Below are 17,905 nucleotides of genomic sequence, written 5' to 3'. Positions count from 1 at the left end.
TAGAATTATGTGAAGAGTTGAGGCATCTTATTTCATTGGTACTACCGGATAGAGCATATCTTTATAAACTCATGCCTTTTGATTTGGCCTCTACCTCTTTGGTGTTCCAAAGGTTTATGCACAACTTTTCTGGAAATATTCCTGGAGTGGTATGTTTCCAGGACAACATTTTGATCTATGGAATTGATGAAAGATCGGAGAAAGGTTTTGAGAGTTCTGAAAATATCTGGTTTGACCTTGGAAAAAATACGTGTATATTTCGTCAAGATGGTGTATACCATTTGGGATGTGTCTAGACGAGGGATTGAGCCTGAAATGAAGATCTTAAGTGTGATTGAGGAAGCCCCTGCACCGAAAGACCAAGATCAGTTGAGGTATTTTCTGGGTTTAGTTGAGGTCATTTGTGGGTTTAGTTGAATGCTACGCCAAACTGGTTGAACCTTTCGCTTCTAAAACAAATGCTTACTAGATTTGTTAAAAGGTAGTGCAAAATTTGTGTTTGGTGATAAGTGTCAGGAGGTTTTTAACGTTTAAAAAAATTGTCACTTGTCCTTTGATACTGTTTGATACTCATGCTGTGTATTACCGTAACTGCAAGTTATTTGGGGTTAGCAGTATTGATGCAGAGGAGGAGTGATGGTAGAGAGGAGACAATTGCGTTTACGTCAAGGGCATTATTTGGTGCTGAACCCACGTATTCCACCATAGAAAAGGAAACTGGGTTTATGGTGGGTTCTGCCTTATTTCAGAATTTTTGTTTGAGGTCTCAATTTGTTTGGCATACAAATCACAAACCACTTGTGGATCCATTTAACACCAGTAAAGGTGGAAGGGCAGCTCCACGCATTGCCAAGTGGAAATACAATCTACAAGAATATCGATACAGTTTGCAATATATTCCTGGAACACAATGTTATTGCTGACTGTTCATCACGGTTGCCTAATAGGGTTGTAGTACAGTAGCCCGAGTGTTGAGAAGAGGTTTTGGAGTTTGTGTGTCTGGTAAAGGTGGTCACTCGCAGATCTTTGCCAGAAGATGAGTGTAGATCTGCGGTCGAGAAGGATGGGGTCTTGCAGGAGGTTAATAGATACCCTTGCTGGCTCAAATCCAGAAGTTTGGATGAAATCCTAATTCTGTGTTCAAGATCTGCTGATGACTTGTCTATTGATAGTAGTGTTCAGAGGTGTGAACTGTTAGTAGTTCCCCAAGGATTTAGGTCCAATATTCCTTATCTTGCGCATGAACATCATATAGGGATGTGTGCCATGAAAGAGGGTTGGATTAAATCTTTGGTGGCCTGGTGTTGACCATGCTGTAGAGCAGTGTAAGGGAATGTTGTGCATGTGTGTTGAGTGACACATTGAGGTACCTTCCCCCATTACTCCAGTGACTAATGATGGAATTTCTTGGTGCAAATTAGCATTTGATGTCTGGTGCATTTGGGGTGTTCGAATGTTTACCCAAATATGACCTTGTGTTGGTCACATGTCCTGACCCATGTCAAGGCTAAGATGAAGCCATTGATCAGGTGAAGCTCTGCTGTAGAACTTCTTGTCTGTATATCTGATGAGACCTACAGTTGTTAGATTGTCTGTGATTTGCCTATTCGCCTCCTTTCTTCCCAAACCAGTGTATTTCTAAGTGTAACAGTGCAGCTCTTGTCCTTATGATCTGAAAGTTTTACGTAGTAGTACTGAGAAGAGGTGTTGATCACCCACATGTTGATTTTCACTGAGAGAATGTGATTGGCAAAAAGTTTATATGCATCTGCCAGAGGTGTGGAATTTAATAAAATATCTACTTGTCTCTGCAAGTTGCTTCATAAACCTAATTGTCCTGTAAAAAAAAAAAAAATCTACATGTTCCTTTGACAATTAGTGCGACTCCTAATTATGGCAGAAATCTAATTCTGTAAGAGCGCTTATAATAGCTTTGCTGATTATGCTAAAGTAAATTCTATAGCAGTGCTTGAATACTAGCAATTTCCTTATTTTGCCACCTTTTTACAGATCTACATGCTGGTACTGGAGGTAGCGGTAAGCACTAGCTCCAGGGTTGGAATGCCTTTTTGAGCCTTCATATCTACTAACTTGCATTTTTTAAGGGTTTTCACCAGCTCTTCTCTATTCTTTCTATACTGAGAGGTTTGAAATTTGCTCCTGCCAAGTGCTGAAGTAAAACTTCTTCCAGTGTTGATAAAGTGGCTGTAGGTAAAGTGAACTTGTAAACGCTCAACATGTAAATTTGCTCATGCTGAAATAGAGTTCGCAAATATTGTCTAGGAGTAAAATTTCCCTGTCTACTTCTGTAAATTCTTGTGAATTCATGAAATACGTAAATCTGCAATAATGCAAAGGCATCATGGGTGCCCGTTTTGATTATTTTTAAAATGTTTTTTTAAAGCATTGTGCGGTTAATCAGGTATTACTTTAACCAAGACCTTTTTGAAAAAAAAAAATTGTATCCTCTATCCATCCGCTGCCTTTTCTGCTCTTTCACGAGGAGCATATCTGCACAGTTTTGTTCAGTGCCAGGAACTATTGTGGCAATGTGTACTTAACAACAAAACATATTTTTGCTAATGTTACAATGGTGAGGGGCCTGGCAGCTCTCACAATGAAGTTTTACTAAATATAAGTAAAACCGAGAACGCATTGACAAAACCAAATGACTGACCACCAATGTCAGACCTAGTGGCTTTGCCAATACTATTTTTGTTTTCCATAATTTTGTTAAACGTAATTACACTGATTTACCATTATGAATATTTTTTGGGGACATATTAGCAGGCATCACCACATTTTACTAAATGATGCGTCACAAATGCTGCCTAAAAATTCAGATTAGCAAAAGGTTATTTTCATAGTTTAATTTTAACATTTAATTTTGAAAGCAGAGAATCGTCAATCTTGCTTTCAAGCTTCTGCAATTATTTTCATCTAATCAGAGAACAGCACTCTGAGTGCATTATGTTTCCTTATATTGTTAAACCTTGCAAACATGTGCACACTTTTTTACTGGAACCACTGTCAGCAGTGCAGTACGAGCTTACATTTATTTAAAGTGCTCACCCTAACAATAAAGACTTTGCATTAATGAACCATTATTAAAAGTTGGAACTGCATTAAAATATGCACCCAAATATTACCTGAACTGCAGACTATTCTGCTCCATAATGTAATCCTGTACACTGAAAACCATGGTTTGTGCTGGTTGGGCCTACTTGTGCAAAGGACAAAATAAACATGTAAACCTGTTGTCCTTGACCCCAAACAATGGCCTGGGCGCCTGGCTTTAGGAATTCCACACCCCTAATTTGCTGAGCTTATATTACACTTTGTGTCATACTGGGGAAGCTTGTGTTCATACAATGGACCGGAGTTGGTTATGGTGACAAAGCCAATGATGATGAATCAAAAACCTGATTGGCAAAAAGTGATTTCAGGTGAATTGGGTCTGATCTGTATATTTTGGATAATTATGTTGGAAGCAGGTAGCCTGTCTTTATTGTGTGCGCCATATTTAAAAGCCAATCTGCCTTAAGCATATGTTTGGAAAAAATGATGTAAAGTTTGTTAAAGGAAATCTCTCGGGTTATAGAAGTAGGAAAGGGTCTTGATACTGGTTAACCTCCATCACAAACGCTCAATGTAGATTTGAACTGCGAGAATCCTGATGTCCTTAGAGGATGAAATGTATGTTTAACTGTAAATATGTACATATTTCTAATTTTGTTGAGTAATCAACTGTGTATGAAATGAGTACTTTTTAGGTAAAGTAGGTCCTGCACAGGATTCAAGCTAAATTTCAAAGACAAGGCTAAGTTTCTGAAACTGGTCTTGTGTTGCTTGTGTTCTATTCAGATTCAGAGAGTACCTTGCCTGGCAGTTCAGGCTTGACGGTGCAACTGGAGAAAGAACCAGACAAGTTTGCATAAGGCTGGTCTGTCAATTCATAGTAGATGAACAGTGGACTGGAATACAACCATGAGCAATTTCCAGTGGTATAGACTTATAACGAGCAACTGCCAGATTTGTTTTTAGCACGCGTTCTACTAATCAGCTTTGTTGTACTCCTGCCTGGCTATTAATCAAAATAGTTAAAATGCCTCTGTAGAGACACTATGGAAAACAGTCTTCAGTCATCATTAAATCAAACTTTAATTATTATTTTCAGATAAAACCTTAAGCGTCATACAAACCTCAATACTCCACGTATGTACAGAATAACCAAACAATGTGGCCAATGTGATCTAATTATAGTCTAAAAATAAGTCCCACTATCAAAGTTAATCACAGCTTGACCGAAGTGAGATGGTGGCCCTTAAAAAGCTGAGCATATACAGTACGGTATAGTTTGAAAGAAGTTGTTAAAAGATATGAACAGGCCTCTCTCCTAAAACAAGCCTTTTTAAGAGGAATGATCAGACCATCTAGGAATCTAGGAACCTCATAAAAACTACAAAACATTAAAAAGTGCATCATGTCCTGAGGTGACCGACCGTCACTGCCACATGGCATGAGGCACTGACATCAGAGTGCTATATGGTTGGGCCAGGAGTTATTGTAAGAAGTTAAGCCTAAATCTGGTCAGTAGGAAGCGCTCATGGATGCTTTTGATCCCTAAAAGATATGGTTCAGTGGTTGCCACAGTTTTTAATCCAATGTTCCTGTGCACACTAGGCTTGCTTAGCACTTTTGCTTCTCTATCACAACGCCTTGTAAGAAAACACTCTTTTATGCAAGTAAAATCCCTCTTGCATATGCCATCTGGGTTGTCAAATAGATCCGCTCTTTCCAAGCTGTCGGGCGCCGCTTACATACTTTAGTCAATGGATGTGATGGTCTTCAGTCGGTCTGTGAAGTACATTTGTTGTGCCACTCCAAGATGGCTGGCTCATTGCTTTTAAATGTTGCATTTGTTTTGTAACTTGAAAGCAATGCCACACGGTGCCGTTCGTAAGTGAAACACCCCCCCCCCCCCCCCATATTGCGCAGCATTATTTCTACTTCCTGTCTTTTAATTCATCTTGTATATACCTATTGACTTTTTTTGTGGATGCATGATTGGTTAAATGAAAGTATGATTCAGACAGATGAATGTATGAATAATTGTGTTGATGATTGAAAAACGTGCACAGCGGAACGGAGTGCCTAAGCTCACTATTTGCTTCTTAGTTATTAGCTGGACGTTTTTTTTTAATAATGCTAGTTGTCTCTTGTTTCATCGTAAATGGTGCTGCGCAATTTAATGACTACATTGACTAATCAAAACTCCATGAATTTGTACCCATTAGATGTTATGGGCATTGAAGTAGCTAACGAGTTAATGACCTCTGCATGGAGTTCTTTTGTTTGGGATCCATGTGCAGTTCTCGTTTACGGAGGTCAAATTGGTTTATTAAAATTGTTTTTTCTTAATCCATTTTTGGGGTGAGCCATAGTTCGTAGTATCTAATGATTGTCGATTAGGGGATAGTTTAGCATGTATTATATTGCAAGTAACCACTATATCCAATTAGGACTGTGTGGCACATCCTGTGAATAAATACATTTGCCAGTGCACAGTGCTGTTTCTGTGTTGTACTGGGGTCTGCAGTTGTCACTTGCTCTGCTTCAGGTGGTTGTGAAATTTCAATTTCTTTTCCCCAACATGTCTTTCGTTACTATTGATGTTATTGCATTTGTATGGGATTAATTTTAGAAGCTGTTTTTAGTAGTACTCTCGATGGGATGTATATTTTGCTCTGGAGCCCAGTGGGTGGAAGGTACCCCTGTGGTAGAGGACCACAAAGAGGAGGCATTTGTATTAACTGTATATATGCAGGTGACACAGCAGTTTTTTGGAAATTATCAAAATGATAATGACTAATGTGTTTCAGCTCATTTTGTTATCAGTTAGGATGTTCAGCGGTAGCAATAGTCTAAACAGTGTTTATTGAAACAGGATTGTTTTATTTTGATGTCTGCGTAATCCATGTCAGTTAAATTCTCATCAGTTGATGATAATTTTTTTGTGTTCTAGCTGGCGATGCAGATGATCCTCCGAGAATTACTCCAAATCCAGTTATCAATGGTAATGTAGCCATGGCTGATGGTCACAATAATACGGAAGAAGACATGGAAGATGGTAAGTCAAATTGACCTACTGAACCATTTAGATTCTGTGCCTGGCAAGGGAAAAATAGGCTGGTGCGTGCATCTTTTCATAGTGGGGAGTTGGATGGGTGTTGTATTTTTTGGTGACCATGTACAGTTGGTGTGCAGAAAGACTAGCCTTATATCTGCTGCCATGGCTCTGAAGTAAGTTATTCTGCTTGGAGGAGAGCAGTGCTTTTCTTTTGAGCCTTCGTCTTATTTTAAGCTAAACCAATACTTGGTACTTTTGTCCCCATGTATATTTTAATCAATATGAATGTCCCCCTCTGTCCCAACTTCTTGCTGCCATTCACCTTCCAACATTAACAAATCGTTTCTTTTAAGCAACTCCAAAATACCACTTTCTTTTTATTACATTACTTCCTCTGATTCATGTGGATAAAAAATGTTTGGTGGTAATGATTGAATTGGTTACAGCAATCCTTCACTTAAGCTTAAAATACTGCAGTCCAGTGCTCTACATAAGATTTTGACATGGACTGCTCTATTAAGTTTTTAAAACTGAAGAAATTTCAAGATTAAATTATTTTCTCCTTAGCAGGGGAATAAAAAAAAGGTTTTATATTGGATGTTTAGTGCATTTGCAGTTGGTTTCTGAATACTTTATAACTTTTGGTAAAAGTCTATTGCACAAAATTATCAACTTGAAGCCATCATTTACTGAAAGAACAGAATTCCAAGCTGAATAAAACTCAGGGTCTGGGTCAGTTTCATTAAAGTGCATATTAACAGTACTTGCATGCCAACGCTTGCATGCCCACCAAATCATATGACCCGTTATCTGTGTAACGTTCTTGACAAGGTAGTGATCTGATTAAGCACCGTCTAAACACTGATATGTTGCAGTTAACTTAGTTGTTTATCTTTATTAACAGGTCATGACACACAGACTTCTCCAACATTCTGTCCTATTTTGTTTATTGTAGGCATATATGTTTAAATCTAACGAGTCAAACGTCTTCTTTGCTGATTTCTTGCATGTGTTTGTAGGTGGGTACTTAACTCTGTCCTATGTGACCATACTCAACGTGCTCTTTTGGCAAACACATTAACCCACTGAGATTTGTTTTTCTAGTTGCCTTAACATGAAATGTAAACTTTATCTGTTGAATTTTTGTAGTGTTACAGTGAAAAGGATAGTCAAGAGCAACTTGGCAGTACTAGCTAGCTCGGTAGCTTTCTCTACCATTTTCGGTGAGGAAGGGTTAAAGACCAGTGATGTGAAGTTGGTCAAGCCATGACTGTCAGCCTACTTCTAATACTCTAATACCGTTGGTGTGAAAGCAATGTTTGATCGTGGTGTAGCTAGCTGTCTGATCAATTTCTGGCACCGATTTTGTAGAGTAATTAAGGGTGAACCCGAGGCATCCAAGACTCCCACCAAGCCTCTCCAAATGCAGGCAGTTGTGGTTGCACTAAGCTGGTCATTTCACTATGGTAAGCTGATCCTGCACAAAAGCGAGCACTCTAGGCGCTTTCTGGCTGAGGAAGTGCTGGCACTAGGGCTGGGTGTGACGGGTTCCCGTTTCTTGATTACAGCAGGTGGTTTTCTCCGCGGGGATGTCCGAGTGAGAGGCGTTCGCTGACTCTGACCCCTGCGAGCATGATGGGAGAGATCGGCCCTTACATTGGAAAGGATAGACTGGACCCCTCACGTGTGCTGGCTGCACTATAGGTGCGCACGAGCTGTTGCAAGGCTGGAATGCCTGGCATTCCGAGGTCAGGGGGCCTTCGAGTGTGTTCCATTGTCCGGTCTCTGGGAGCGTGTTGTGTGGTCTGGAAACATGTAGGCTGGCCCCTGGGAGCCCAGCCCATAGCCCACCACGTAGGAGCACGTTCCATGCTCTGCTCAGGTTGTTGAGGGCACAGCCTGTTACCTAGGGGCATACTCCATAGTCTGCCCCTGTGATTGCGTCGCCCAGAGTTGCCCCCGTATCGTGTTACATAGTCCGGTCCCTGAGAACACAGTCCCCATTGTGTGTCCCCCAGGAGCACATTGGGTAGTGTGCCCCCTGATAGGAAAGCTCTACAGTCTGTCACATAGGGCACGACTCATCGGGTGTTGTCTGGGAGCGTGCCCCATAGGGTGGTCCCCGTCCTGGTAGTCCCCTGGGAGCGTGCTCCGTGGTTTGGGCCCTGGGTTCGTGTCCCAGAGTGCACAGTTCACGGTCTGTCCCCCAGGGTCGTAGTGTGGTCCTCCTGGTAGGCATGTTCCGCGGTCTGCTCTCTGGATTGGGTCGCATAGTGTTGCTTTGATGTCCGTGTTACTTAGTCCAGCCCCGTGGAGCGCCCCCCATAGCACAGTCTGCGGTCCGTCCCCTAGGGGCCCGCTCTATAGTCTGACCCCTGGGAGCTCCACACAGTGTCTGCCCCTTGGAGCACGTTTCATGCTCTGCTCAATGAAAGTGTTGTCCCCTGGTTCGTATTGCGTATTTGGGTGCTTGGGAGAGTCCTGTATTGGGGCACGAAGAGCACAGCTCAGTATGTCACCGAGTGCATGTTTCACGGTCTGCTGCCGGGGAGCACAACCCACAGCCGGTAGCCCGGGGTCATTTTACATAATCTGGTCCCTGGGAGCACATCCCACAGTGTGGACCCTGGAAGCACACCCCCGAGTGTGTGCCCCAGGGAACTTGGTCCACATCCGGCTTTTCGTGGTGCATTGTCGGCTCCTGATGGTGTTGCCCAGTCCCTGCAAGCACGTTCCACAGTGTGGTGTCTCGGAGCACCGGCTCCCTTCAGCACGTTCCGCCTTCACGTCCACTGGGGCGTGTTGACCAGCAAGTGTCCTGCGAGCCAGTGCTATACGCCAGGTCCCTGCAGTGATTTGTGCACCAGGGTTCTTCACCGCACGGCCCAGGATCCAGCGAGCACCACAGCAGGGACTGATAAGGGCAGTTTACAGGCCGGCGCTGTCCTCTGTCACTAGGGCCCTTCCCAGCCCTCTGCACGTGTGCCTGTATCAGTCTGATCTATGGTTGGGTCATATAAGCCATTTGTGTTTCGGTGCCTGTATGAGCGTGCTCTGATTTTTGGGGTCTGTATAAGAGTGAATGAAGGCGCTGGGTATCCGCTGCTTGAATACAGGTTTGCTCTGTAGCTGGTGACAGGCCTGTGTGGAATGTTCTGGGGTCACTGTAACCAGTGCCTTAGTCTGGGTCCATGTAATCCTGCACTGTGCTTGGGTTCTGTTTAACACTGCTCTCTAGTGCATCTGTATGAGTGGGTCACTGACTGGGCCCCTTACGCGCGTGCTCTGTAATGGGGAACACTGTCTCGAATGGCCTTCTGGGACATGGGAATCCCTGCCGGACTAAGGGTTGCTTTTCGTATGTGTGAGATAGTCTACACAGCCTGGCACATAGCCCAGTGCAACACACGCCATGTATACGTAGTGACTTAAATACCCCCCGAAAATCCTCCTGGAGATGGTAGGGACCATTGCTCGGGACAATATTGGGCTGCTTCCGGTCCACCACTGCCGGGTACCCAAGAAACTGGTTCTGTAGTCCAGTTAATTTTAAAAATGCTTGGTCTTCGGGTTCCTTACAAGCATCTTCTGTGATCGCTTTTCTTACAAGTGTGCTCTTTAATGGGGGTTCCTCATAAACTTGACCTGTAATTGGGTTCCTAAAAGTGTGCCCTGTAGTCGGTTACTTGCACGCAAGCGCACTCGTCGAGCTCTCCTATAAAAGTGTTCTGTGAGGAACTTAGCTCCATTTTAAATGATCGCTGCAGTCTGGTTCTCTAAGCATGCTGTCTTCTCTAGTTCATCTCTGTCCACGTTCCTTCAGTGTGTCTTCCCACCATGCTCTGTAGTCTAGCTCGCCTAAGCATGCACTGGGGTCGGGTTCGTCTAAATGCGTTCTAATGCCAAGTTCCTTCATGCAGTGCGGTCGCGTTCCCTACGTGTGCTTTTTAGGTGGGTGCCCTAGAAGCTTGCTCTAGGGCGAGATTCTAATACGCATGCTCTCTGGTCGGGGTCCTTATAAAAGTGTTGTGTATTCGGGTTCCATGACACGCAAACTCTCTAGCCTCATGCTTCCATTTGCACCGAAGCCCACTGAACCCTGATGATTGCTGTATTTCACAGTCCAGACTGCTGCCAGGTGGGCCATTTCCTGCGCTGCACACGGGTCAGTGACACACTGCCTACCCAGTCCTTATAAATCTGCTGCGTATTCGTGTTCCATGTACGCATACTCTCCAGTTGGGGGTCTTGTAAGCGTGTTCTACGGCCAAGTAACACTTAAACGTGTTCCGGGTTTGTGTAAACGAGCTTCTCACTGTAAATCAGTAGCCATGTTCAACGCGGTCTTTGCTTTCGCGGTGTGTATCAGTGGGTTCCGATGTGGGATAGATGGCTCTGTATGGATTTGTTCTTACAAGGGGTTGTATACCTATGACCTCACACTGAGATCATTCCAAAGTCGGTACCCTTATGACTGACCAACCGTATTTATAGAGCGCTCACTCCCCGAGAGGGAGCACCATGTTCTGGGTCAGTGGGTGTGCTCCCAGGTCAGGGGTGGGTCTGCCTGTGCCCGTTCTCGGCGGTTCCTCGGTATACCTACGACCCCCCCCTGATCTGTTCTGCTCTCACACCTCTTTAGTGCACTCTGCGCCGTGGAGTGGGGTCAGTAGTAGAGGGAGCGCGTGACAGGTTATATCTTTCAACATAGGTATGGTGTACGCACGGATAGATCATTTTATTTCCTGTTACACATCAGAACTCACAAAATCGGACAGCCAAACAGTGCCGAAGGGTGTTTTTGGTCACGCGAGACAAACAGCTTCCGCCTACCCCTGGGTAGTAAACTATGATGTAGGTGTAGAGGGTCCCTCTCTCTCCTGGGCCCCGAAGCCGCAGCACCTGCTGCACTAATGATAGCTGCTATGCACTAGTAGCCAAGACAGAGCTTTAATCACGACGCATCATTGTGAGTTCTGTGTGAAACCATGGCTTTATACCACAGGTTCCTCTGGAAGTTGTTTTAAACCTCTCAAATGTGCACTCTAACGGTCGGCCCTTTAGCGGCGTCCCCCTGTCACGGCGGGGCCTCTCGGAGCTAAGCCAGAACTTCATTAACTCTAATCCCGGCTCAAATCTCTCCCCCTGGGCCGTTAAGAGGATGTTTAAATTGGTCTGAAGGGGGAGGGGCGCGAGGGCACGCAGGAATTCGGAGGAGGGGCTGGGGTTCTTAGGAGGGGCGGGAGTACGTAGCACAGGGTCGACTTTAGCGCTAGTGGTGACCAGTGTGACATTTTTATTGCCGCCCCCTCCATGACCTTCGCTACATCCCTTACTACCAACCCCCCCTCATCTCTTACTAGCCCCCTTTCACATTGATTTAATTTTTAGGTTTTGCCTGGCGAAAGCAGCGCATGCACTGCTCTAGCCAGGAGAGCACCTTTTGGAATAAATTCTGCGAGGGCTCTCATGCACGCGTCTGCAATGGACAAAGATGGCTGCTCTTGCCATTTGTCCATTGCAAACAGCATGCGCCTGTCCTTGGGACTGTGGAAAGTCCCACACCATTTTGTTGCCATAGCAACAAAATGCTGCTTCACGTGTTTATTTATTTATTATTATTTTTTTAATTGCCAGTCCCCCAGGACATAAGCAGGCATCCACTTTTGTCTTTTTGCTGCGATCAGCTGTCCTGACAGAAGTGGATGCCTGCTTGTGACCCAGGCTAACTGCAGGACAGCCATTAGCATTTGCAATGCAGTAGGTCTCGCATTTATGCGAGTTTGAGCTATTGATATTGCAAATGACAATGCCTTTTATTTATGTTTTAAAAACGAAAAAAAGAATAAAAGACACTGCCATTTGCAATGTCAATAGCTCAAACTCGCATAAATGCGAGACCTATTGCATTGCAAATGATTGTCTTTTTCTGGCAATTTATTTTACCTTGAAGTTAACTTTTCATATCTAGTCATCGTTCAAGACATTCCAGGCATTGCCATGGGTCCCGGCATTCCTCATGACTATCTTCACGAAGCACACATTGCCATCATGCGTCCAGGTCTAGAACACGTTCTTCCTATTCTTTGTCTTCCTCCAGCACTAGGAGATATTCACCAACACTGTCTGATTCTCCCCAACCAAGGGTCTCTCCAGTGGATGACATTAACACCTTTCAGGAGGTGCTTGTGAGGTGCATCAAAATTAGCCATTTCAATGCAGGCTTTCGCTGAAACTACCTACCTCTGTGATTTTTCGGAATGCTTCACCACCGTACAACTCACAAACCCCTCTTACTTCTGGGTCTATTGGAACCAGCTGTGAAGCTGTTCCTTTCACCGGTTTCAACCAAATCATCTCAGTTTAGGCTACAAAAGTAGCATAGACCTTCAATGCAAGAGTTGGTGTTTCTTGTCTTAGACCATCCCCCTGATTCTGTGGTCATCCTTTTGCAAAGAAACTATATTCCACTACTCCTCCATCTAGAGTCCCGCGAGACATAGAGTAAGTTGTTGGATTTAGTGGGGGCGCAAGGTTTGTAGTACTGCTGCCACTACTAGGAAAGCAGCAAGTGTCGGCCCTGCTAGGTAGATGTAGCAGAGCCTTGTTGGACTCCTTACTAAAGTTTGAATCAGACCTACCTAGAGATCGACTTGTACTTCCTTGGGGTCATAAATGAGGGCATGATGGTCTCCAACCAAGTTCTTAGTGCTGCTCCCGACTCATTGTTACTGGCAGCACACTGGTACAGTCCTGTTATCTGCCCCAAGAAAGCATTCTTGGCTTTGTCTTGCAGTCTTAAAAGAAGAATCCCAACAATGGTTTCTTAACTTTCTCTTTTCGTGGCCCACTTTTGGCATTCCTACAGATGTTGAGAACTTTCATAAAGTCCAAGATAAAGACCTGTAAGGTGGTAGTTCTTGGAAAAAAAACACATACACACCTACAAGCCTGATCAACCATGTTTCTACCTGCAGAGGGTACCTCAACAGTTTCAAGGTAACCACCAACAGCAGCGACAGTCATTTTCAGCAACCTCATCCTCCACCCAGAGGGTTAGCTAATCACCAACCTGCTTAAGATGGAAAGGCCTCCAGCAGGCTCCAAAAAATGTATCTCTGCTTCCCCCTCTTTCGTTACCTAGCCGATGCAGGATGCGGACTCCTGGTATACACTGGGTCAGTAGACCCTTACTGTGTGCTCTGCTTGAGGAAGACATGGTCTGGGCCGGAAACGGTCCGGAAAATGGGTTGGATGGGGGTCTTCTGAGACTGGTTCGCTGATGCAGTCTTTCGGTTAACAACTCTTTGTACTCCTACTGAAGATAGGCTGGCGGCACATGACTGGGCCGTTAGGGTTTAGGTGCCTGCCCCTGCTTGGATTGCCCCTACTAGGGAATAAAAGGTAGCTCTCCACTGATGATTTTTCCTTTACAGGTTTGGTTGGCCAGCCGTCGCTGGACTAATTGGGAGTGGGAGTTTGTGGTTGGGATTTTGTTCAGTTGCTAGGCGGATCGAGGGTAGCTCAGACTGCTGGGGGGGAACAAGGAGAGCTCTGTAGATGGTGAGTGGCGAGTGTGCTATAGCTTTGTCATGAGACCCTCATAGTGAGCTTTAACTGTTGTCCTGGAATGTGTGAGGAATGGGATCTGCATCCAAATGACATAGCATTCTGTTATATCAAAGGTTTTATATTATGCATCTTCAATGTTTCTCTGCCTCTGCTGCTCAGTCAGTGTGAATGGTATGGGTAGAATGTTGGTGTGGATGGTGATGTCATTGAAATGTGTCGATTGTTGAGAGGCAGAGTGTCAGTTGGATCCTGGGCTGAGCAGCAGAGAGGCTGCTCCTGGTGGGGCCTTACTCAGACCCCCCCCCCCCCCCCCCCCCCCCCCCCCCCCCGCCCCCCCCCCCCCAGGATTTTGCGATTTGCTTAAAAACGTTTGTAAAAATGCAGAGATTTTTACAAAAGTGCCTGCAAAATGTTTTTTTATTTTTTTTTTATTTTAGAACTGCAGCTAACCCTCTCTTTACTTACTCTGAGCCAGTAAAGAGATGGTGAGCAACAGGCCAGCAGGCAGCATAGGTGTTAAATTCCTCTGCTGCCTGCCTTTGAAATGCAGCTTGAACCCCTCTTGAGCAATTAGCCTGCCGCCTCACAGGTTTGGGTGCCCCCTGCAGACTAACCCCTAATCTCCCACGTCTCCTTTATTTATTTATTTTTTTAACCTACCCTTAACCTTCTCTGCCGGGCCAACTCCATCTCCCAGCCCTTCGCCCCTGCACGCATAAATTGTCTGATGCCAAAAAGAGCATGTTTCATATGGTAATTTGCTCTCTTTGGTATCGGACACCCTCTGGTTCCAGGCTCTGCGCTGCTGGAGACTCTGCAAAGTTACAGAATGTGACATGGCACAGTCTCCAGCAGTGACAGAGCACAAGCCTTCGGTATTTGTTGTGGTGGGCACATTCTTTGCCCACCACAAAAATAGAGACAATTTTGAGGTTTTGGGCCGCAAATGTTGCTTTCTTTGCTGTGAAATTTGCCCCCCAAAGCTGCAAAATCCTGCGGAGAGGTCTGCTTATTAACAGACGAAGAAAATTGGGGTCTTGGGGAATTAAAGACCTGCCTCGGGTTCAGTTCCCAACCTCAACATATGAACTAACCAGAAAAACCCGGGGGTCTACTTAAGCTCTACCAGTCTACAAGGAGTGTGACCATAGTAGTCATGAACTGATATCTACAAAGACAGAGTTGCAGAGTAGAAAAAGGCCCTTATGAGTGGTTGGATGCCCATCAAACACGTTACCATGGTCAAACTTATCATCTGGGTTACCATCCTTCCATCCACTTACCCTCTTGATCATAGAGTGGTAAACCGTGGATTGTCATAAAGGGGGTCTAAAGAAGAGAACAAGAAAAAAGATCAGGTATACACGGACCCTATAGAAGTGGTCCTTCAAAGGGTGTTAAGTGGGAATATTAAGTGCAGTGCAAAAGTGTAAGTGAAAATTTAAAGGATTTACACGAGAAATATTTTATTAGGATGTCTGTAGTAATCCTAGTTAAAAGTGCATAGAAGCAGTATCATACATCACTGCCTATTTATATGGTTGACTTGTTTCAGCCCTTGGGACTGTTAGTCCCTGGCTTTCATCAGGACCTACTTGTTATTTTGCAACTGCCCATGTATTCAATTTTTCTTTCTCATTTTTTTTTGCACGTATTACACATTGAATAAATGTGCAGTTCTTGGGACCTGGGAACAATACTGGGGTCTGACGCACCGCTCCCTTCGCTGACGCAAGGGTAGGCACAAGCGCTGCGATTTTACCTTGATATTGCTGCTATTCTTGTTTTAACTGTTGAGTATTGGGAGAATATTTTAAAATCTGTCAAATCGTGCTCTGTCCACTTACTTGCACTTTAAAATACAAATCACATCGCTATTAGCGAGTCTCCATTAAATTAGTGCCATCCACCGGGCGCCATCTTTGTCAGCGCTCTAGTGGCTGGCCCGTTTAAAGAGGGGAATGCTAGCGCGCCAAAGGCGCGCCCGGCCGCGCCTGGCGCCAGCAATGCTGCCCAAACCTACATTGGCAGAATCCATTACTCCAGGGATTCCCTACTTAACATTGGTAAAGGGCAGCGGGGGGAACATCAGCAGGCTTTGACATGTGGTCTTATTAACAGCAGACCACTGACACTATCAGGAGATTAATGACCTGCTGGAAGACCTGAATCTTGATTTATTGTTTATCACAAACTTGGATAAACCCAGACTCTTCGGTGGAGCCAGGATTTGCGTGTCCAGCAGGCTATAAGATCCTTCAGAAGCTGCGCCTGACAGGGAGAGGAGGAGGGGTAGGGATAATTTTTAAGGAGAAGTGGAATTGTGCCCCATTACAAATAAATGATATAGCGGGGTATGAACTCCTGGGTTTAACCTTACAGGAGCCTAAGGGGAGTGTGCTGACAGGCCTGGTCTGCTATAGGCCCCCGGGCCTGGCCTCCCAACATCGGGCCTTACTGGACACTATCGTCGCCTTAGCATTGACACATTCTTAGACTGTTGTTTTTAGGATATTTCAATCTCTGGGATACTGGGAGCTCAGGGAACTATTTGCAAGCCCTGAGTCAAACTTGTGAGAATTGCGATTTACACCAGCTCATTCAAAAACCAACTCACAAGGGAGGGCATTTGCTTGATCTAGTTTTTGCCAAGCAGTCTGAGACAGAGGTACTTAGTATATCACCGCTAAACTGGACTCATCATTTATTGATACAGTTCAGGATAACTAACAAGAGACAAGCCGGCGGGAAATAATCAAACTACCTTCCGGTGGGGGAGAGACTGGGCGAAACTCTCTAAAATGGGCCCAGCCCCTCTCTTTCCTAGACACTCTGTTCAATCCAGAGGAGGCAGTTGAGGAAAACTATAACCGATATAGTAACGTTATCAACCATGTTCTTGAGGAATGTATCCCAAGAAAAAAGCTCAAGGTCAGGAGAACGCCTTCGATCCCCTGGTTCAGTGAGGAGCTGAGTGCTACGCTCAGCTCGCCGGCAGGCCGAGAGAAGGTGGCGCAGGTCCTACCTAGAAACAGACAAAAAAGCTTTAAAATCAATACAAGCTCAATATAAGCAGGCTATTAGGGAAGCGAAGTCACAATTTGACGCGAGCGCCATTTTGCAGGCACCTAATGGTACAAAGACCCTCTTCAACATTGTAAGGGATCTCAGCAATACCGGATGTTTGGCTAACAGAGTCCAGCCATCACAAAATCTGTGCAACGAAGTCGCCACTTTTTTCATTGACAAGGTCACCAAAATCGTGGGTGGGTTTGACCAGAGCGCAACTGAAACTCCTCTGACTACTGAGGATGTCAGAAAGGATACTTCTCTGAAATATTTCTAAACCCCCACGGAGGATCTTTTTAGCAGCATAGCTCGGGAGTTATCGTCTGGTTCGCCCCTTGATCCCCTTCCTCATATAATCTGGAAGGAGCATGGCCCCGACCTATTCCCGGGTCTGTGGCAAATATGCTGCCAATCCTTGAATGAAGGAGTGGTACCAGATTGCTGGAAGCAGGCGGTAGTCACCCCCCCTGCTGAAAAAGCCATCCTTAGATCCAACGATGCCAGTTAATTTTCGCCCCATATCTCTTTTGCTGTCTCCTATCAAAATCTTGGAAAAGATGGTTAGCAAATCCCTGTCAAGCTATTTGGAAGGAAACCATCTTTTGGACAGGGACCAGTTTGGATTCCGGCCGGGGCATGGGACAAACTGCTCTAACAACCGTGTTGGATAAACTTCGAATGCGAGCCGACAGTGGGAATGCCTCAGTATTGGTGCTGCTGGATATGTCGGCCACATTCGACACGGTTAGTCATGCGGTACTGTTAGCAAGACTGAAAGGATTGGGGGTGAAGTGCCGCGCCCTGAAATGGTTACAATCCTATCTGGCAGATCGACAACAGGCGGTTACTTTGACGCCATTTGCCTCCCCTTGGTTCCCAGTATGCCATGGAGTACCCCAGGGCTCGGCAATTAGTCCGATCCTTTTCAATGTTTATTTAGGCCCCTTGAGCCCTATTATAAAATCCTATGGGATCGAAATGGTCAATTATGCGGACGACATTCAACTGCTGTTTTCCACTGAAGGAGAGCATGCAGTTTCCATGAGCTCCTTTCAGGCTTGTATGGGGCGGGTCTCAGACTGGTTGAAGGCCAACTCTTCACAGCTGAACACTGGGAAAACAGTTATTGCACTG

General features: G+C 44.9%; 1 protein-coding gene across 2 annotated transcripts in view; it reads left to right on the top strand.

Moving 5' to 3' along the window:
• Positions 1-17,905, top strand: part of USP7 (ubiquitin specific peptidase 7) — a 1,511,465-nt gene that overhangs the window by 68,329 nt on the left and 1,425,231 nt on the right. For both annotated transcript variants that reach the window (XM_085628311.1, XM_085628312.1), the window contains exon 2: positions 6,026-6,130. In XM_085628311.1, the coding sequence (XP_085484437.1) occupies positions 6,026-6,130 (105 nt within the window). The remainder of the gene's footprint in view (positions 1-6,025; positions 6,131-17,905) is intronic.

Source organism: Triturus cristatus, chromosome 10, assembly GCF_964204655.1.
Source record: "Triturus cristatus chromosome 10, aTriCri1.1, whole genome shotgun sequence".
Taxonomy (NCBI): Eukaryota; Metazoa; Chordata; class Amphibia; order Caudata; family Salamandridae; genus Triturus; species Triturus cristatus.
This window is presented reverse-complemented; position numbering and strand designations above follow the sequence as displayed.